Genomic DNA, 23072 nt, shown 5'->3' with positions numbered 1-23072 from the left:
ACCACTAAATAAAAATGTACATAAATAACTTTTATTTACAAATATTACAAAGGTTTGTACAATCTCACAACCATGGGTTACTATAAATTAATTATCTTAAACCTACTGTTATATTCTCCAACCAGAGACTCATTGGCAAAACAAGTATTTTGGCATTATTTTCCAGCGCGCTCTACTTACCGTATTGATTCTAATGGTAACTTAGCATTTTGTTCGTAACAAGCGTTGATCCTATATTTCATTTTAAAGGTTTTAATTATTAGACACAATTATTGTGCATCGGTATTTAAATATATACCGAAACGAATCCTTTCCCTTTTTTATAGTTCTTTAATAAACAAAGAATTACTTGAAGAATCTTAGAGTACTGGAAGAAAGGTTTAATTTACTACGACGGTAAATGAATAAAAGATTTTCCAATATCAATTTTATTATTGCGCAAGGCTTTTTGGAATCAATGATTCGATCATCAATCAGTCACTTCAAAAATGAACAAATATTTATACTTGTTCTAAATAATAGATATTATAATAACATATGGTAATATTTTTTTGGATATATAATTAGCCAGTATAAAATATTTTAACAGAGTTCCATTTTAATTTTCTTATAAATTGAGATGTGAGTAGAATTGAATTTTGAATGGGACCGTCTTAATTATTGATGAGTTTTTTATTTTTGTTAATCTAAGATGTATCCCAAGCATTTAATTGTCTTGTGTTAGTGACTTCTTGCAATAATCGTATATTTTTATTAGAGATGATGTGTCCAGATTCAATACAGTGATTCGCAAAGCCGATTTTTCATTTCTTCCATATATTATATGTGCAAAGTGTTCCTTGATGTTACATTTTGTTTCGCCAATGTACAATTTATCACAGTCGTTTTTAATAAATTTCATAAATTCCTGATTTGTTTTCGAATGTGCTTTTGTTCTTGGGGTTTCCTAACATTTGTGATAATTTGTTATTTGTTTTGTACGTGACAGATTTGTTATTATGTTTTGAAAAATTTCTATAATTGATTTGCATTATTACTGCATGTTGCACAAATGAATTATTATTTGTTATCTTGAAGGGGTAGTAATTTTGTTCTAAATTTTCTTGCAATAAGTTTATATTGCAATAATAAAATTTATATTGGAAAATCTGTTATTTGTTTACCAGTGATAGTAAATTAAAAGACGTAGTTATCGAATTTCTTAGAATATCTTTCTCAAATATTTCCAAAAATAAGATAAGCTTATCAAACCAGGACCTGAATTTGAATCTGATAAGAGCTGTCTTTTCCACCTGCGCTGAGATTAGAAGAGTAGCCACAAACTCTAGACAGCCTGGCTCCATAAATATCAGGAGCGGAGACTCGACCGCAAGTGATAAATGAAAACCGCGTTAACGTTTCAAACTAATGATTTGCACCGAAAAAGGCAGAGGGCGGGCGAGATAAAAGGAATCGTAATAGCGATGTGCTGATCCATCAATGTTTGTGACACCGGTGATGGATGCGTGGACACTCTCGCACGCACACATGCACGCACGCACTTTAAAATCACTTTCCCTCCCATTTATATCTTCCACTTGATTACTGGGGGAAGTGCATTGTCGTTTGTTCCCGAGGGAATGTCACCTGTCGAAGATCCCGGTGCTGGGAGGGCTCGTAGTAGACAGTCTTGTAGTTCCCGTACTGGTCGAGGTCAAGGCGGAGGTTCCCAGTGCCGGTGCGGTCCGGGAACACCATAGTGACGGCCTTCTGGAACGGGAGGCGGTTGGAGGAGAGCTGCTCTGTAGTAGACACTTCTGAGGGAAACAGGAGACTCTTGCCTCCTCTAGTACTCTGCGATTGGTGAGAGTAGTTTTGGAGATCATCATCTCGCTGAGGAAATACCAATCTGGATTTAGAGTCTTTTTGGAGAGTGAAATCCTGAGAAAAGTCTTGATCACGGAACGAAGTGATGGATAGTTTGTTTGAGTCCTCAGCTTGAGATTGAGGATTGGAAGTATAGTAATTGAATTCCAGAAGAGATTCTGGTTGGGTTTGGATGCGGCTCTGGTACCTCTGGTTTTGCGAAGAGTACTGGTAAGGGTATCCTGGTGGAGGGTAGGGTCGAGGCGGTCTCTGTGGAGGATAAGGTGGAGGGTATGGAGGAGGGTAGGGCCCAGGGTAGGGTGGAGGTGGAGGCTGGTACTGCTGGTACTGTGGAGCATACTGTCCCAACTGCTGGTTGAAAAAGCGGAAGAATCCTCCGTTGTGGTTGTTGAGGTAGTCAACTAGACGGTCCGGATCGCGCGGACACGTGGGGTAGGCGACAAGACAAGCGCGGGAGTCTCCCCTAGCCGTGTACCCTAAGAGGGCCGCTCGTCCAAATACCAGCAGGGGAGAGTCGTCAACGAAGTTCAGTACTGTCAGCAACCTGTAACATAGGGAGGTATTATTAGGAATCTCCAACCACCGGGTACTTGTACGATTCCAAATGGTATTTTAGTCAGTAGTGAGATTGTCCAGGAAACCGTACAGCCTTCGTCGAGATAAAGACGTATCTAATGCGTTAGGACTGATAAGAATGAGACAGAGAAAAGATTATGAGAATTTCTGAGCTACACTGTTCAAGATTACGAATTTATAAACCTTAAACTGCCTTATGATCATGACAACGCCGACCACATTCTACCTTTGCAGAGGATATGAAGAGCAAGCAGAGAACCCTCGAGTTCACCATAAGCTGTTCATTGTAGAATTCAATAACCTGGGCGAGGGTTCAATATGAAAATTTTGAATAAATTTCTGTATCTGTAGGAAAAAATGGTGGAATTACGAAGGCGATAGGGGGAAATGCAACATTGGTGTTGCTCCGCGCAAAAAAACAAGAGTCCTTCAAGAATTATATGCTACGCCTTTGAACTATATCCAAAGCGTTCCTGAGGAGGAGTGATGAAGTTTAAAACGGTAAAGTAGCAGGCGAGGATCTCGTTCTCAAGCAATTTATTGTGAACGCCGAGAGATCCATTAGAATTTTTGTATCCCATGGAAAAATCCTTATGTATCCCTAAAACAACTTTAGAGAAAGTACGATGCCTACAGTAACTGTGGCAAAGGAAATTAAAAGATTGCTATGTATTCCATTAAAATACCAACAGCTGACATTGTTACAGAGTTGAGCTTGCCAAAGTACCTCTCTGCCAGCCAATACAGTGGTAGGTGCCAAATCATTAACGTGTGGGAAGCGGTAATCAATCTTGTCGACAATGATTATGCACAGTTTGTATTTGTATGAGTAACGCTGTGACCAGGTGGGTAAGCCCAGACAGGGTCTGGACCCATGAAACATTAATTATTTCAATCTGAAAGGAACCCAAACTGAAATATCAGCTCGGCAATCTCATTACGAAACGTTACCGTTCGTTTAACGAGTGCAGAGGAGTGAATCTGAAATGTAAATACCGACATTCCTCCCACAGATCGGCGTAGGGCGTAGGCGCCGCCGTTGACGCAACCAGGTACGTGAAATGACGCGGAAGGAGAGTGTTCCAAATAAAACTGCCGATTACAAACTTCTGCCGGGAGCGATGTTTCAACGGAAACAGCTGATCAGAGGGGATATCGCCCGGTATATGACAGCTGTAGTATACACGGGTCGAGGGTGTTTACGGTGAGGTGCCAAAGGTCGCTGCTTGTTTACCCCTTAGTTTACTATCAACCGGCGTTCCCACGGACTGTAAACAGACAGAGTCCCTGGTTCGTCTCAGAGGCCGCTACTGCTGCCGGTAAATACGGGAGATTAACGACTTAAGTACAGCTGACATGTTTGGAGCAGAGCGGTAAAGAAGTCATCAGAGGACAGAGTGCCCCTGTCTTCTCCGAGGTGACTGAGATGCATGGCGTCACTCGCATTAGAAGTATTGGTAAACATCGGTGCCGGGGTAAAAAGTGAAAGGAGATGTTTACAATGGACTTTATAAAAGAAAACGTTGTACAGGATTAATGCCTTGTGGACTGATTCAGATTTATGTTCGACCCACACCGAGATGCAGTCTTTAATAATTACTGTAAACAGAGATTGTGAAGAATGTTTACATTTGCTGTATGGTTGTAAAAACATTTTACATTTACAAGGGTCACACTGAACCTTACGAGTCGGAAAGACGAAACCATCGCAATGTAATTGCTATTGGTGAGGTCTTATATTCTGAAAAAGTATAATTTTCCCTGATTTACAAGAATGGGGTCGGGCAACTTTCTTATCTTATCTATTACTGATTAGATTGTCATTGCGGAATACAGCTGCAGCAGATGCCGCACTGCACTAATGGTGACGAAAGACAATAGTAACAGAATAAAACTCTGAGAGAACAATAAAATATTACAACTTTTAAATCTGAAAATTTTTAAATCTAGAAACGTTAAATACCCATTCTTAAAATGCTGGTTAACATATTTCATTCACTGTGAAAATATTCATTTCATAATTTAAGTTTTCGATTATATATAAAAAATTATGGTTGCCTGTAAAGTCGGTTTTACGGGCGAAGATTTTACGTGACAACGTGTTTTTCTCGGTAGAATATTTATTGATATGAATATTATTAAATTGCACAATAGGAACAAGGAATTGAATGAAAATAAGAATTGCACAAATTTTAACTATAGAAATATATTTTGTTTACTAAAACATTGTACATAATTTGAAATTAATTAAAATTTGTTATTGTAAATGGTAAAGTTGAATAAAACATTTACTAAAATTGGAATTGAAATTCTTGCTAAACACAGTTAAATTCTAACTCCGCGCGTGGTGATTGGTCGGTTTAGTTCGTTTGTTTGGTCGCACTGTTATGACAGGTTAGAGGTTATAATTTGTTATTTTAAATGTTTGACTAGCAATACGCGCTGTTTCTTCTCAATCGACTGAATTACGATTGATTGCAGAGTGATTTAAACTAATAATTTACTTAACACTATCAACATTTGTCAATAGTATGACATAACCTATAAACTCAGTTTCTCAACTTTTGTGTCAATCTAACAATTATTAATCAATCAATCATAGTTTACGATAATGAAATATCAGTGTACAATTATTTACCTTTATTGTTGTAGTTGTTGTAAATGACGAATCTAAGCACTCAACATTTTCACGAAGAAACATAGTTATCTGCTTTATCCCGTGCGGCGGACCCACAGTTATCTGCTTTATCCCGTGCGGATCCCGTGCGGCGGACCCACTGGACGGGCATCGTAACGTTACCGAGCGTTACACTTTTTCATGAGTGACTCCGAGCCGCAACCTAATTTAAGACGTTGTCACGTCAAAAGAAAATATTCAATGCACCTGCGTTTTGGTTTAAATCTGTAAATAGGCATACACTGTTTATTATAAACCATTTCTTCAAGTCGCGATTGAATTATAAATTTATGAGAAAATGTGAGTTACTTTAGTGATTGCTTCATTTGGCGGGCTATGGATGAATGTTTTGCACCTTGAAAACTTTCGTTCGCCTCACAGAACGTCACACACGTTTATGTTTTCCATATGCTTTCAAAACAAGTTTTCCACAGTTTCAGAGAAACGTAAACAAAACGTTATATAAACATCTGATCTGAACTAACATGGCATGATAATTAAAGTATGTTTTCCTGAAGTTTCAGTAGTACACAACACAACGGTACGTACCAGCATTCAACAACTAGGCAATGAGAATGGTGTATTTTATCAGCTTTGACTGAGCGTATAAATATTATTATTATTTGGATTCACAGGTATTAAATATTTGTTTATTTATTTTCCAGTTCATAATTGTAATGGAGGAAAACGAAGGCAATTTATTCAGATTCATCCACAAAACCAATTTTTTCAATATTAAAGATCTAGTGTCTCAAATTATTTTAAAATATAAAAATAACCATTTAATGAATAGCAAACGTACTTTGTCAAGATATGTATTCACAGCCCGTCACTTCTGTCGACCAGTCCCGTGATTGCTTATTTTTGACGTGACAACGTCTTAAATTAGGTTGAGGCTCGGAGTCACTCATGAAAAAGTGTAACGCCCGGTAACGTTACGATGCCCGTCCAGTGAGTCCGCCGCACGGGATCCGCACGGGATAAAGCAGATAACTGTGGGTCCGCCGCACGGGATAAAGCAGATAACTATGTTTATTCGTGAAAATGTGGAGTGCTTAGATTCGTCATTTACAACAACTACAACAATAAAGGTAAATAATTGTACACTGATATTTCATTATCGTAAACTATGATTGATTGATTAATGGTTAGATTGACACAAAAGTTGAGAAACTGAGTTTATAGGTTATGTCATACTATTGACAAATGTTGATAGTGTTAAGTAAATTATTAGTTTAAATCACACTCTGCAATCAATCGTAATTCAGTCGATTAAGAAGAAACAGCGCGTATTGCTAGTCAAACATTTAAAATAACAAATTATAACCTCTAACCTGTCATAACAGTGCGACCAAACAAACGAACTAAACCGACCAATCACCACGCGCGGAGTTAGAATTTAACTGTGTTTAGCAAGAATTTCAAATTCCAATTTTAGTAAATGTTTTATTCAACTTTACCATTTACAATAACAAATTTTAATTAATTTCAAATTATGTACAATGTTTTAGTAAACAAAATATATTTCTATAGTTAAAATTTGTGCAATTCTTATTTTCATTCAATTCCTTGTTCCTATTGTGCAATTTAATAATATTCATATCAATAAATATTCTACCGAGAAAAAGACGTTGTCACGTAAAATCTTCGCCCGTAAAACCGACTTTACAGGCAACCATAATTTTTTTAAATTATTAACCTCATTGATATACGTTTATATCTTTAATATAGACGTGTTAGGCACGATAATTGGCTATGTGAAAAAACTTAGCTTGTAGTGAACCTGACTCACGTAACAAGAGCGTCTTTGGAGAGAAAGGGGACTGGAGACTCCTGGCTGTAAGTCTGGTAGCCGTAGCTGCCTGGGCGGGCCCCTGAGGCGACCTCGCAGAGAAGCCTGGGCACGCATCTGAGGTCGTCATAGCGAGCTATGGACGAGAGGGCGCCGACCAGGGAGCTGGGAGAGGGCACCAACCCTTGGCCGGGGTAGCCTTGGGGGTACTGCTGGTAGGGCGGAGGGTAGGGGCCTGGAGGAGGGTAAGGCCTGCCAGGAGGAGGTAGAGGTCTGCCAGGAGGAGGTAGAGGTCCGCCAGGAGGAGGGTAATAGGGTGGAGGGGGATACCCGCCACTCTGGTACCCAGCTGCCACATCGGGATACCTCTGCTGCTGAATGCCTTGGTTCAGCAGAGAAGTCAACTGTCTGAAAATTAATGTGAGTCAATGGGAAGTAAGAACAAAAATAAAATGATTTTAGATATATATGTAATTTTTCTTAAATTTGTTACTATAACATCTGTGTAAAACGTGACACAATTATTGATATCGAATTTAAAACAAATCCAGTTATTAGCTCTGATGCCATACAATGAAGAGTCTAAGTAATGAAGATTAAAGGCAACTGCCTATAATGATGATGCGCTTACCCCAAAAACTGACCCACATCGTTTGAAGCCTTGTTCTCTATCGGTGCCACACCGCCAAGGCTACAGGTGCTACACAGCAGAACCCATATGACCAGACTCCATTCGTTACTAGTATCCATCTGAAATTCAAACACGAATATGTCACTAAAAATGTGCAGATTATAATTTTGATGCCTTTAATCATTATTTTCTTTTGACGTATTCAATATTTCTTTTAGTATTTATAAATTATTACATAAAAAACATTACCTTAAAGCGTACATTGAAACATTATTGTTATGAGAAGAAAAAACAAACGTAACATAATGTTGCGGTCATAAAAAATACAACGATTAATAATAGCTTAAGTACTGTATTTATATTAAAAAATATTACAATAAGCATACATTTGTATGAGAGCCTATGTTTGGTTGTATAACTAATATAAATTTTTGGAACTAATATAAATACGCTTATAAAAGTTTATGTAAAATTGAAAAAAATTATTATACGTGTAGTGCAGTATACCTATAATAATAAATATAAAAAGAAAACCATAAAATAATCTACGTTCAAGATTTCCTTGGGATAAATCCAATAAAAGTATAAATAAATATATTTGTTCTAATTTATTTTTCTGAAAGAAGGGAGCGATCTCTACTTGATACTGAAATTTAAATGGTGAGAAAGATGACAGCTAATGCTATTTTGCTGGACGAGATAGGGAATTTACCCACATATCCCAACCTTACACTATCGTCTGTGAGTATACGATGTTATGATCATGGTCAATTTCTATCGTCCCGCAGTCCTAACAAACTTCTCCATGAGGTACCGCTTAACTCTGAAATTCAGCTTATCGTGTCACTCCGTTGGACAACGTCAATTTAGAGAACTCTCGTCGTGATTCTCCAAGATTTGACATACAACTGAACGACTGACACGACGTCAGTCCGATCTTCGGAGAGCGGATGCCCGGGTCCTGACCCTGGGGCGGAGTCCCGGAGGCGGCGGTGAACGACCGGCAGGCACTTTCTCCCGCCCACTGTCCACTCCACTCTGCCACGCCACATCGCCGGCCCAGCCGGGGAAAGTACATGACGTCATGTGTGTTTTTGGCTGTGATGGCGCAACTGTTAGTTCATTTCTCCACGTTCCCGATGAAGTTTCGGTTCTAGATGAAGCGGTATACCGTCCCTAAGAAAGATGAATCAAAGACACAGATAAATAAATAGATTTACCTGAAAACTGATGGCTATCTGTCCAAGAGGTCTATTGACAATGCAGCCATCTCTAACTTTCCACGGGATTCACGCAATGTTCTTTTATTGCAAGGATTCAAATTGGTTTACTTAGTATTTACTGCCATAGGAGAAATTGATTTCCAGAACTGAGAATAATACCGTCCAATTAAACGTCGGACTTATCACACTACACTTATCACAGTGGCTTTTTTATCAGTACCATTGATCTTTTACTGTATCGACTCTCCCTCTTATATGTTAGGTAAGATCCTCGCACAGACCAGTTGCTTGTGAAGATGGGCGCAATAAGGCTTAAAGATACTACGAAGTACAAGTATTAAGAAAAGTAAAGATGTCTTATTTTACAAGGCGAAGTTAGGGCTAAGAATCCATCTCTAACACTTAACCAAGGGACCAACGGCTTAAAGGTGACTTCCGAACCACCACCAATGGCCGGGCAGGCGGGCTGCTTGCAAGGACAGGATCGCTCAGCGGTCACCCATCCAAGCAGCAGCCACGCTCGACGTTGGCGATATGGTTATCTTGCGATAACCGTTGTACCCGCTACATTGCGAAATTGGCAGTTGCCTAGGTATAATTAAAAAGATACCGTTTTGTGTTAAATATGAAAATGAAGAGAAATTTACTACGTGACCTCTTACCAGGGCAATAGCAATAATAAATTATTCTTCGTAAGTTACGCGTTGTACTGGATGAAGCTTATTTGACAAGATTTTCAGCAGAATTATTACTAGGTATTATATTCTCGCAAAGAATATCTGCAAACCTACGTGCTGAGGAGTATTACGCTTGCTGTGACGTGACCGATGATGTCGGATGACCGGATTGCAATTACGGTTCGCCGTCACCCTTTTACTGCTTGTTTTACGACAACGAGGACAAGACAGAGTTAATAATTCCGGGGCCAGTCGGGAACAGCTGGGCCATGCAGATGGACGATGACAGCGACAGGCCGGGATGATGACGTGTGTCCGTGGGGACATATTGGGCTATAACTCCGCCGGCACACCTGAGCTAGGCTGAGCGACCCCCCCTTCCACCTCCATAGGACAGTTTATGGTCCTATCGTGCCGGACACTCGCCAGAGATCAGCTGTTGCCCCATAATTGGTGGCGTATTAGTTTACGCTGTTTAATATTGATTCTAGGAACTTACGTAGTATTTTATAATGTCTCTCAGATTTCTCACTTGCATTCAAAAAAGGAATTTACTTCTCGGATGAATAAGAAAACATTTCTTAATTATATCCAGAGGAAACAGGATTTTTCCGGACATTTAAAATCGTTTAGTGGTACATACAATCGGTAAAACTACGTTTCGAGATCTGCAATCTGATCTCTTCTTCAGGTAAATAACTAACCTATTTACGCGGTAAATAACTTACTTAATTACGCGTTGTGACACGCGTCAGTCAGAAATTACAACCACCATGTTGTGTGTCAACTTCACTAACTCTAAAGCATGCACTCAGTAAAAAACTAATACAAATAGCAAAACATATTCTCGAAACGTAGTGTTACTGATTATTTGTATCACTGAACGATGGCAAATGTCCGGAAAAATCCTGTTTTAGATTTTGTTCGATATTTTCGTATTAACTACAAGAGGTCTTAAAGAGGTTTTAAATTTCAAGGAAGCTTCTGTCAATTGTTGTAAGGTAATATTGCAAGCAAAGAACATTTAGCGTTTAAGAAAAAACATAAAAACCCTGTTTGTTCTACTTTATATAATCGTTGAAAAGAAGCAGGTTTTTACGAATAACAGATCAGACGTTCAAGTCATCAAATAAATATTACAACAGTCCCTGTTTGTTAGTGTGAGACAAAATAGGCACAATTACGTAGCCACTGCGAATGAACGAACAAACAAATTTTACGGACATTTGCCATCGTTAAGTGTTACATAAACATGACGCTTTTAGTGCAGCTCTCTTTTCAAAGGAAACCCTAAAACAGGAGGTCCAGAGTAAACCCGTCATCCTAGTTTCAACTAAGACAAAATAGTTTTTAACAAAACTGTGTCAGAAAATATTTGCTAATATTATAGTTCCCATCTGATCAAGAAAACTTATCGAACTCATGACATAAAAAAATCAGACCCCTAAGGTATTTTGAAAATAGCAACATAAAAAACACAAAACCTCAACAAAATTTACCAATACTCCAATAAACATCAATATTTTCCAATCGAACTGTGAACAAAACAGGATTTTCTGGACATTTGCCATAGTTCAATGGTACAAGAAATCAGTAACACTATGTTTCGGAATCTATGATCTCTTCCTTAGATGGATCTAAACAAAGAATCGAACTGTGTAAAAAAATAAAATCCAGTCTATAAGTTCTTACGTGAAGGACTTCGACGTAAATACTGTGTGAATCTTATTTTTGGTAATTCACAAATTTTAGAATGTCTGAAAGACCCGTTACTGCAAAATTTGCCCTCGTCCATAAATTTCCTAAGCCATTCTAGATCATTCTTGGATTATTTCCAGCCCCAACATCATGTTGAATAATGCAATGATATATGAATTGCATATAAGATTTATTATAAAAATCTGACCTGATTAATTTTTGGCCTCCTTAAGCTTTACCTCCAAAGGTAAGTAGTAAAGTACAGACTTTCTTCAGCAAATGTTAATTCGGATATTGAAGATCAATATAAAACCAAGACTTATAAATAACACAAAGATAAAATACGCTTGTTAAGTATTTTCAGGAAACACGATTACATTTTAGTGACCAAAACACTTAAAGAAGTAAAATGAAGGAAATAAAGTTCAAATAGTAAGTACACGACTTTACTTCTAAATTAAAAAGCGATATAATTCAATGTTTCTGCTTTACACTACAAGCAGTCAGTTTAACATTAGATAAATGTAATAACAAATGTAAATAATGAAATTTTATAATTTCTCACTAAAATGTGTTATTTATATTTTAATTATAATAAATCAAATAATACAATTGAATACCGAAAGACCCGACAGAACCAACCAAACACAATAACTTCATCCATAATACGTGTTACTATGTATGAAACATCATATACTCGTTCATAGATATGAGTTTATTTACTCAGAGGTTTGTACAAATTAGTTTATTCTGCGATTTCATCGAAAGTATTTACAAGAAATATATTTTTACCTCTTGAGCCCAAAACCAATATTCCTCCTTAGACCAACGGAATCATATGCACGAAGTAAGTTTCAAATCTCCAGGACTTTTCTATCAAGTGTTATTGCAGGAACAGACTAAAATACGATTTTAAGAAGTCCCTTATTCTTCAATAAAATTGTCGACACAGGTCGTTCGCAATGACGCAAATGTGTTAAAACTAAATGAATAACCACAATGTTCAATGACTTATTCTAGCATTCATTCTTAAAGTATTCTGCAGGCCTGCTAGCACATCCACGTCATAAGTAACCAACAACACACATAATGACGGACGTGCATTCCGCCTTTATGCCTACCTTCAGTTCTGCAGCTGCAAGTCATTGACTTTAAAGAGGGCTCTGCTGTATGTATTACCAGTATACACACCCACGCACAAGCCTAAATTACATTATTATGCTAATTTTATATTAGTGCACAGCATAAGTATTGGCTTCGCCATTGACACAAGGAATATGACTTTTACTCATTGGCGAAACGTTCTTTTTTTTCAATTTAGTTGTTGGAAAAAATTCATAAAAGTGTATTTTAAGCCTTTATGTTGCTTGCTCCAAAACGGTTAAAATAATTTGGTTTTGAATGTGTAATAAATTGTTTTATTAAAATTAACATATTTTTTCTGATGATAGTGTTTTATTATTCTATGAGGAGTTCTAGGAATTTGAAGCTGAATGTTTTAACATGTCAAGACATCTAAAGGTCAGGTGTTGAAGATAAAGTTGTAAATTTGTATATGCCCTATATGACAGGAGGGAGTAACATTGTTTATATTTATATCAAAATTTAACTCATAAAATATTATCACATTAAGAAACTTTTGTAAATAATGTTTCATTGAAAGAAATGATTTCTTTGCCGTTACTGAAAAACTGATATTTGTAACTTCAGCAACTTCTATTTAGGCTAGATTACAGAATTGCCTAAATTTCCAAATTTAAATGCCTGTAATTCCTTGTGGAGATAAACAAAATTTTGTTCTTTTTTGCTATTTTAAAGGGCTATAAATTTAAAGTTTTAAGACATTTCTCCAACCAAAATTTGACTGCACTAGCTTATTAAACATAATATTGCTTCCATTAACAATCTGTCAATTAAGGAGTGTCAGATGTTGTGGATGATAATTTTAAATAAGAGGAAAATAAAGAAAAAGAGATAATCAGTGCTAATTATCCTTCCCTGTGCCCAAACTCTACTTCAGAAGAGACTTCTAATGGAGAATTTCTAATGGGCTCTGTCTCTGTATTAGTGTGTTTAGCCTATGTGTTATCACTGAATCACACAACAACTGCTATACCGATTGTACTGAATTTTTGCATTACTTTCTTAGGGTCCCTAACATATCATACTTTAACGTATAGGCTTATTCCTATTTCGAAAATCCCTTCGGACTACGCTCTACTGGTCTTTAAATCTCCCTTAACAGTCCATTATCCCATACATTTTGGACTTCCCTTAATATGCAGATAGTAAATGTCAAAGTTAAGAATAATAATTTAAAAATTTAATCAGGTGAAATAAATTGTTGGCGTTGCCATTAATCTGTCAGTCAGTTACACTATGCACATGCCATGTTTCGTGCAGAGGATTTTTTGACTTGATTTGTTATTTTTGTTGGGATTTTAATCAACTACAGAAAATGCCATAGTTTATTACATCATAACTGTGTTAACAAAACGACTAAGGACTTCGCCTTAAATCTCATTTTAGCATTTGGATTTTTCCATACTGGCCTAAAATAGATCAACTGTTACTAAAACCGTTAGAGCTATTCAATAAAATTGCATGCAACAATTGAGAGAAATTCAAAAAAATGTTATAGCTACTTATGAGAATAGTTTTACTCTGCGACTTCAGAATCCTTCAATCTAAAATGGATCAAGTGATTAGAATATTTTCAGTGACTATCAATTATTTCAGGATTTTTGGAATGCCGTTTAAAAGTATATGCTCATGGTCCCTGTTTTTCAAAATTGAATTGATGGTGAAGCCGCGAGTAACCACTAGTAGAAAATCCTGCATTCCTGTGGTATTATTACGAGTACCTCTATTATCTCATTTCTGGTTGATAAATTATAAATAACCAACAATAATTAATTTACTATAGGTATATTTACTTGTAGGTAGCATACAATTATACTCTGGATCTTTGGAGTATTAAGGACATGAAGTTTTGGTCATCCTTGTTTAATTTAGAAAATTTGTTACAGGTGTTTTTCATACTAAAATAAAGAATATGGGAATGAGATCTATCTATGAAATAGTAAAGCTGACATTGTAATGTATAAGGCTATTAGATTATTCTACTATTTTCTTGTTGCCAGCATGGTTCACTCTAATACCAATGTATAAGATACATTAAATCTATGTATCCATGTATCCATGTATTAAGGATTAAGGATCGCTAAAGTGCAGTCAAAGCTTTTGGAGTGATATGCGCCATCATAGGTTAGATTGATTTCGATATATCGTGCGGACAGATAGAAATACAATTTTTTCAGCCCAATGAGTGAAAGGCTTCACTAAAGCACAACCAATTACGTATTAGCCAGATTCCAGGAGTCTAGTATGTGACAGCGTCAGATTCCAGACGCTGCAAGAAGAGGAAGGAAAACTGTCAACGTTCACAGTATTTTTGTTGACTTGATAGGATTTTGGATCGATATGGATGACTGAATCTGAAATTATTGTACTATTTGGATGAATATTTCATACAGCAAAGTCTTCCTAAATGTAGGCCAGCGTAACTTGAAACCTCTCCCCCCCCAAGAAAATTATACGCCGTAAAATCCAGTGACCTTGAACGCTAGTGTTGCAAAGCTGCTATTTGGTCGAGTCATATTTCAAGAATGTGATTATTCAATATTTTCTTATCCTACAGAGTGGTCTCATCCTTCTCCGTTGGAAAACGAAATCATCTGAGTCCTTCTATATAACTGCAACTTTGATTCCTGCAGTGATTGCAGCAAAGATCGTGTACCTTTTCGAAATTCTGCTGAATGTAGCAGTAGATACCCTAATAGTGGATTTCCATATATATCGATAGTCTGTGTTTTCGAATTTTTCGAACACTCTGAGTACCAACAATCACCACCATCCAACACCATTTTGTCAACGAAAGCCACTTCGAATAACTGTGTCACAAAGTCACATTTCACGCAAAAGTATTTTTGGTGTACAGAGACTCCTTTTGACTGAGAGATGAATTAAACTCGCTGTTGCTACATATCAAAAATCACTTATAATTCGAGAAATCCCTCTTTATGGCCGTTTCAACAAAGTACAATGTTCACAGATAGAAAAGCTATGATTATTTGTCGGCTGATTTTAAAAATTGTTCAGTGTTATTTAAGTCTATGCAACGTTTTAATTTTGTATTTTGTAACGGTTTTCACTTTTTCACCGACCAAAATTACTGGAAATCTTGGTCAGGCAATTTCCAATAATTTTTATATTGTTTGATTGTTTTTAGTCATTGAAAATAAAGTCATTATTAGTCTATCCTCATCATTCGAATACGTGAATTTCATCATATTAGTAGATGACGAATGCAAATCTCATAATTTACGTCCTTTTGCTTAAAGAAGCAAATTCTTTTGACGTATCACAAAAAAGTTGAGGTAATTTAATAATTGTTGCATATATAAGAAGTTATCAAGAAAATTGCTCATACAATGTCTTTATGCAAACATACCTTTAGACTCAAATAATCATGATATTTACCAATAGAATACCTGCCAAAGTACCTTTGGCGAACAGAACAGGCCTCGTTAGAAAGATGTTTCCATCACATGTTTACCAACGATCCCACTCATCCTAGAGAACTTTCCTATTCCAGTCTTGCCCAATGGCAAGTCCTACACGCTGTCTTTTCTCTAATAAATAGACACTTTCCGAGCGTAGGCTCCTTTACTACATCCTGTAAGCTCCTTTGCGAAATCGGCCTCGTCACTTTTATGGATATTCAAATTTCCCGACTACATGAGGTTTCTTTAGTGCAAGTCGTGAATGTCAGGCTGTCTGAATTAACAGCTCATTATGCTACTTGGCTGAATTCCAATTTCATCAGCGGAATACGTAATTGTGTTAGAAAAACAAGGATCCGGGTGTTACAAATTTACTGCCGGTTGTAGAAGTTGTAAACATTTTGTAAAATTCTAAAGTTTGAGTTGAACATAGAATATTTACCGATTGCCTAAATTTCTTCTGGAAAATGGAGTAACACTATTCTTAGAATTTTATGGACAGTTCAAACTCTTCTAGATGAATCCACACGAAATAATATTCTTGTTTTATATTTATTTTTATAACTAATTTATCTGTCAATGTTTTGCATGATGGGTTCATTAAGCTTTGTTTTTTTTTCTGTTTTGTTTATAATTATTGCTATGAGATAATATTCTATTTATTGTTATTGCTATTTATGTACTGTTTCTCTATATATTTATGTAGGATAATGGATATATGGAGGATAATGTAATGTAGGATAGGGAGAATGTATTTAGATGTATTGGTTGTTGTATTAGGAATACTATAGATAATGGGTATGTAATGTGGAAGCTGCAATATACAATAAAAGGAGTAAATGACTGCACTTTGGAAGTAGGCACACATAAAATGAAACAAAAAATAGTTAAATTTTAGAGAAACTATAATGCCCTATAATTTTTCGTATCAAGATATTGTATATAACCGAATAAAGTATTTCTGACTTCTGAGGTAGGGGAGTATCATACTGATGATTTATCGATTGTAATCGATATCCATTGTTTCCGTAAAGTCGTCCAATTTGTAAGGGCAGAGATATTCCGACCCTCTGTCCACAAAGAACGTTTCATAATTGGTATCACATTACTCTCAGGGGTCGCCAAGCCAAGGACTCTCTGCCACAGGCGACGGTTATCCTCCAGTCGCAACAACTGCTGGAGAAATACACTCCAGGGATTGCAATACACGGAGCTAATAGCGTAACCTTCAGAGTGGCGAAGATATCTAGAGTCGGAGTCGAACAGTGCATCTGTTGTGCAAGAACTGGCAGGGGCGTGTCCGTGCAGGTCGCGACACGCCGACCACGTGACCTTGGCGCACAGCTGGGCCATGCTGGTGACGTCACTACTATAGGTAGCCGCACGATTGCAGATTGCAGCGATTGCACGCCTGCCCCGCGGCACGATAATGGCTCGAGTGTCCACACTCCACACTCCAGCGCCCCCCGCTACAGTGACGGACGCCTTTCCAACGCTAAATTTAATGTCTTACTCTCAACCGTTAAATTGACGGTTGCTCTCCTTTGTCAAGGAGGAAAGATGCCGTTAAATATAACAATTAATAACTACTATTCACCATAAATGCTTGGAAGTGTCAGTGAGCCTATTAAAAATTGACTTTCTCCATCAGAATTGGGAGTACTGATGGCCGAGCGGTCAAAACGTAGGACTTTGAATCTGAGTTAGAGATGGCGCAGGTTCGAATCCTGTCTTTGACCCTTGCAATTTTTATCAGTCTACTATCGACCTTGTACTATATCGACTCTCCCCCTTATTGTTTGATAAGATCCTCGCACAGGCCAGTGGCCCATGAGGACGGGCAGAGTAAGGCTTAAAAGGGGATCGGCTTCTCTTATTAAAAAAAGAATATAATTCCAAACGGTTTCTTCACATTGAAGAATAAACGAATACAAATCAGTTTCTTTTGCCAACCTAATATTGTCAGAATCAGTCACACATCTACATTTAAGAACATTCTGTTACGAAACTACCACAAGTTTTGCCAAACAAGAAAAATATTAAACCACAAACAACTCATACTTTTGATCATAAAATGGACATGAAGGTGGGCTATCATTGTGAAGCTATCAATAATCACCCAAATGGCATTTTTGTTCTTTTTGAAATTGTGCACTTTTTTATTAATTCATATATATTTATTAAAAAGAACAAAGAATGAAAATATAGAGCAAAATCAAAAACAGGATTGTTTCCGGACATTTGCCATTGTTCAGTGATACAAAAAATCATTAACACTACGTTTCGAGGTAATTTTTTGCTATTGGCCTCTGATCAGTCGTAGGTGGTTGGTCGACGAATGCAGACCTATTGCGACCTGTATTCTGTAGTTCAGTTTTAATAATTAGTGTTGTGTTTAGTTTTTTATTAAGTGCATGTTTTAGACTTAGTGAAGTTGACACACAACATGGTGGTTGTGATTCCTGACTTACGCGTGTCACAACGCTCTGGTATGATTTGTTTATTTTAACCTAGTTTATAATCATGTCTTAGGTTAGGTATTTACCTGAAGAAGAAATCAGATTGCAGATCTCGAAACGTAGTATTACTGACTTTTGTATCACTGACCGATGGCAAATGTCCGGAAAATCCTGTTTCCTTCACAATCCTTCCATCGTCAAAAACAAACTTCAAACAAAGAAAATCTAAAAAGTTGCAGAGCATTATTTTTTTATGGCTATTTGAAAAAATTAAGGACACAAAAGTGTTTGAAACTAACATTATTTATAGAACTAAATACAAGATGGCCGGTAATGGGGAAGGCACACACCTTTTTTCCGTCAAATACAAAATGAACACTGATATATGCAGTTGACAGCAGAACTTCATTATACTAATTAATTTTCCTAGTAATGTTAACTAATTTTCCAGAGATCACCAATCACGTTCCCAGTCTATAACTATAATCGCACTCATAATGGTCGAAGCTGTTACAAAGTAAGATGCAGCCAAGCGTTACCTCGTCGTGGTCAAGTTGGCATGTGCTAACCTGATGGATCGCGTCGAATGAAGCATTTCAAGTGGAACGTTCCTGCACTATGAAATGTATGTCTATGTCATACATCTTCTTCAACCATGCTTATAAATATCATGGATAACTGGCTTAGCCCATATATGGTCAGTAGAATGCAAGTACAAAATAGTATTCTATATGAAATCTAGAATTATTGTTTTTTTGGAGCTCCTGTCGGTATTTCTGATCTCGAAATCCTGCATTACTTGTATTTCAATTTGGTGCAATCATTTAATTATTTATTTGTGTGTATAATTTGAGTGGCGAGGTTTTATTAATTAAATTCATTGAAGGTTTTTATTTTATTACTGCAATATGTGGCTTAACTGAAATTAGTAATTGAACTTCTCTCTCATACAGTTTACCTACTCAATTTAAAATTCTCTGAAAAACTCTGAATAAAATAATTAAAAATATAAACATGCAACTTTTAGTGAACCTTTATTTGTATTTCTGGCATAGTTTGTCAATATATTATATGGTCGCAGAAATAATACAAAATAAATAAAAATAAACAAACAAATAATTAAAAATTTATAATTTATAAATAAATGCATACTAACGAAATGTACACGTCACTGTTATAAATATTGTATTACTAACTACTTTCTCTGAGCATATAACGTCTAACTTAAAAATCATATATTATTTATAATAAACACTTTTTTTATTACCTTTCATAGCCCATTTTAAAAATAAGTAGTTCGTTATATGAATTTAGTTTTAGTTAGTGAATTTAGTTTACGAATTTCATAACTTTAATATTTTGAAACTCTTATTTTGAAATGTAAATTAATTTTCATAGCTAGGGTTTGTAATTGATATAATAGAGTTTGACAAGGTTTTGAATATTAAATTTATGATTGGCAAATCTACAATAGCACAATAAGCATAAAAACTAAAATCTATGGTTTTAGTGAAACATTATTAAGACTGAGTGGGTAAAATCCTGTAATATGTCTGAAGTAAACAAACCTTCGTACACAATTAATTTAACCTCAGCTTAGGGAACGTCGCTGGAATAAAAATGTTTCTGAATCTTCTCGTTCAAAATGTTTAAGGTGTATTTTAACCAGCGAGGGAATCAACGGGTCAGAATCTCCCAAGATTTTCAATTACCTTATTTGTAAGCGATTATTATTATTTAAATAATTCAGTATTACTGACATGTACTGCTGGAAGATCGTTATCAACAAATAAACGACTCAAGAACTTTTTAAGGAAACATAATGGAACCTTACTACGGGAAAATATCAGTTGTCTGAACCCCCACAATCCTTACATTTTTTCCTGGCTACGTTTTTGGCTATTTGTGTAAATGTGAACAATATTCTGAAGCATATAAATTTTCATTTATATTTTTAAGCACTAGTTTACAAGTTTTAAAAAGTTCTACTAAACACGTCTGGTGAAGCAGGTCCGTCGATATGTTTTTAGGGCTTTTTGGGGGGGGGGGGGGGCTTCTGCTGGGAAGAAAGACATGGTATTCTTTTCTAAATTATTTTACCTTCCACCCCAACCCAGGGGTGTAATTCAGGACCTTATATAGAACCTATATCACTAAAGATGTCTGTGGAGTACAGAAATACTCAGGTAAAGCAGTGGCGTATATAAAACATAATTTGAGGGGATGCTGAGTGGGGATCACTCATAATGGGGATCACTCCTTCAAAAATAGAGACAGTTTTGAGCTTAAGACCTCAAAACGTATTCTAGATTAAAACAAGCTACTGGGTGCAATTTGCATGTGCGTCTTTCAAAATTTGGGTGGGGGGGCTTCAGCCCCCTAAGCTCCCCTTATACACGCCCCTGGGTCAAAGGTATACTCTGTTATTTGTGACCGCATTCAAGGTTAACCGTTGGGTCACTACACCGTCATTCTTACACTTCTTTAGGGCCCATTAAACTTTTTAGGATCGTAGATACAAGAAGTAAAAGATATTGAAAATTAATAGAAGAGATTAATTATTTTCTTCCTTCACTGGTTTACTCTCTTGCTTCGTAATAGTGGGTCAGAATTCCGTAACATATTATTTCGAATCTCAAACGTTTTCCTATAGATAAATAACGACCTAATACTCCTGAAGAAGTGATGCAAACAAGGAGAAACAGTCTATTTCGTTTGAAAAAATTAGGAAGTATTCCTAGTTTCCTAATACTAATTACTCAGGCCATCAGTGCAGATTGCTGCAACCCGCCCTGATGGCGTCGCATAAAACATCGCCATCAGATTGCACCTGTGATGTAACAGAATAAAATTACGCAGGGTCTGATTACGAATTTACAAGAGGGCTATTAAATATTATGACTTCATTAGCATAGATGTAAGTACGATTAATCAACCTCGGCAAACCAGTTTGCAAGTTTGTTGTCTTTGAACGAATTTTAACTCATGGTTTTGAAATTGCTATTGAAAGAGCAACGGTTTTTTTCAATTCTGCAAGTGCTTTTTTTGACCGATATGCGTGCATTTATATGATCTTTGTATTTTCCGCCACCGCCGCTAAAATTTCGATGTGTTCCCATGGTTTTTTAATTTTTATCTGAATTTAGCTATTTTGGTTGTTTTAATACTGCATGAGCTTTTATCCAAAATCCACGATTTACTAAAAATATCCAATTGCTATTCACTACGAGTTATCCGTTTATATAAATCAGAATTGGGGACAAAGTAATCATCCTTTCCAATAAAACTGGGTTTCAAAATGACTAAATTTGGAGTGAAGGTCAAAACACAATTAAAATATTCACAAATAACGAATTCAAATGAAGGTGTTGAAGTGGTTGTTTAAAAATTAATAGAATAATAACGCTATGGAAGTTGCTTTAAACTGAATCTCATTTCCGTACAATTATCGCACCAAGACAGTGCGCTTGGTAGAATACCCCAGCGGGACTGAGTGCATGGCAATTACATTGTAAGTGCCGCGTCTCTATTACTCTATTACCAGTGTAACAGCGAGTTCGAGTGCTTTTGATTTATTTATGTGTTTATATTAGCACCATTGATTTGCAATTAATTCCCCAGCATTAACGATGGGAGTTATCACTAATTTTATCACTAGATTGTTGAAGTAGCAACACTAAATATCTCTAACAGAGTCAGTGATAAGGAAGCCATCACTAACAGCAAGTGTCACTCACCTCAGGCAGCGACCGCAGACCGACTGACTCCCGACCCGGCTCAAGTCTGCCGAGTTTTCTCTTCTCTACCTCTGCCCCCAGGTGGCGCCTACTTGCAGATTTCCTTCCGCGACCCACGTCCGTGGTCTCCGCCCCCGACAGTGACATGTCACGTGACCGGAGATAGCATCTGACTCGCTCTTCACGCTCCAGGGTTCACTGATCGCTCTAGTGGTGCGGAGGTCGTGGACATGGCATCTAAGAGGAGTCCTCAGTCGTGGTGACGAACTTTTGGATTCATAGGTCGAGAACTCGAACCCGAGAATTTGGAAAACTCCTGATCAGAAATAACGGAAAACGTACTTTATTAATTACTAGTTTACTGTATTCCCAACAAAAATGAGTATAGCAATTCTCCTTCAGAGAAAGGTACCAGAATAATTGTGTTCAGGCACTCATTCCCCAGTATACATAATACTGGTCCCAAAACCGATCCCTGACATACTCCGTTGTACCAAAGCGGGGCAACAGAATTCCTTAAAAAGCATTTCTTGCACACTGTTCACTATATGTTATTCTCTAGATAAAAATAAAACAGAACTGTTCATAGACCTGATTGCCTACATAAAGAAAACTTACACATAATTTACCAAAGAGACAGAATAGCGTTGTATATAACTATAATGAAGTATTTTATTTAAAACTTTTATCTAACACGGACTGGAAATATATATTGGCACACAACGATATTCGATTGCTTTTTCTATAGAGAACAATAAAAATATACCAGTATTATGTTTTATATGTCTAAATAACGATTAAATTGAACGCGTTTTGATGTTATTCCAAACTCACTTTTCATCTTGTCAGAATAAAACTGCAGTCTTAGCAGATGTCGTGTAGATCAAATATTAATTTCATCATAGGTTGTCAAGATTGTATCCTTTTATCATTATATAATTTTAAATCACTCAAGGAACCGTACAATAATAAAAGAAAACCCAACTCCCAAACACTGAATTGAATGGGACCCAGCATAATACAAGAGAGCAGGACGCGTATGGGCGGGTATGCGGTTCTGCCTACCCTACTCCGGGGGAAGTTGAGGCTTTCACTTGTCAGTCGACTACCCACTCTGAACAGCTGCTTGAGCGATAATCAGCTGATATGAGTGACGACGCGCTTGTGTAAC

The 23072-nt window shown here is 36.7% G+C and overlaps 1 protein-coding gene across 1 annotated transcript; it reads right to left on the bottom strand.

The window, feature by feature from the left end:
- Window positions 1–1154: 1154 nt before the first annotated feature.
- LOC124361357 lies at window positions 1155–22048 on the bottom strand. Its single transcript, XM_046815407.1, has 6 exons — window positions 21902–22048; window positions 16815–17190; window positions 8390–8640; window positions 7543–7661; window positions 6912–7319; window positions 1155–2410 (listed from the first exon to the last, which is right to left on the bottom strand). Exons 1-6 carry the CDS (start codon window positions 22046–22048, stop codon window positions 1582–1584), a joined length of 2130 nt encoding a protein of 709 aa, XP_046671363.1. The 3' UTR covers window positions 1155–1581.
- Between the last annotated feature and the right edge of the window lie 1024 nt (window positions 22049–23072).

Source organism: Homalodisca vitripennis, chromosome 4 (genome assembly GCF_021130785.1).
Source record: "Homalodisca vitripennis isolate AUS2020 chromosome 4, UT_GWSS_2.1, whole genome shotgun sequence".
NCBI lineage: Eukaryota > Metazoa > Arthropoda > Insecta > Hemiptera > Cicadellidae > Homalodisca > Homalodisca vitripennis.
Note: the sequence above shows the minus strand (reverse complement) of the source record. Positions and strands in the feature narration are given on the sequence as shown.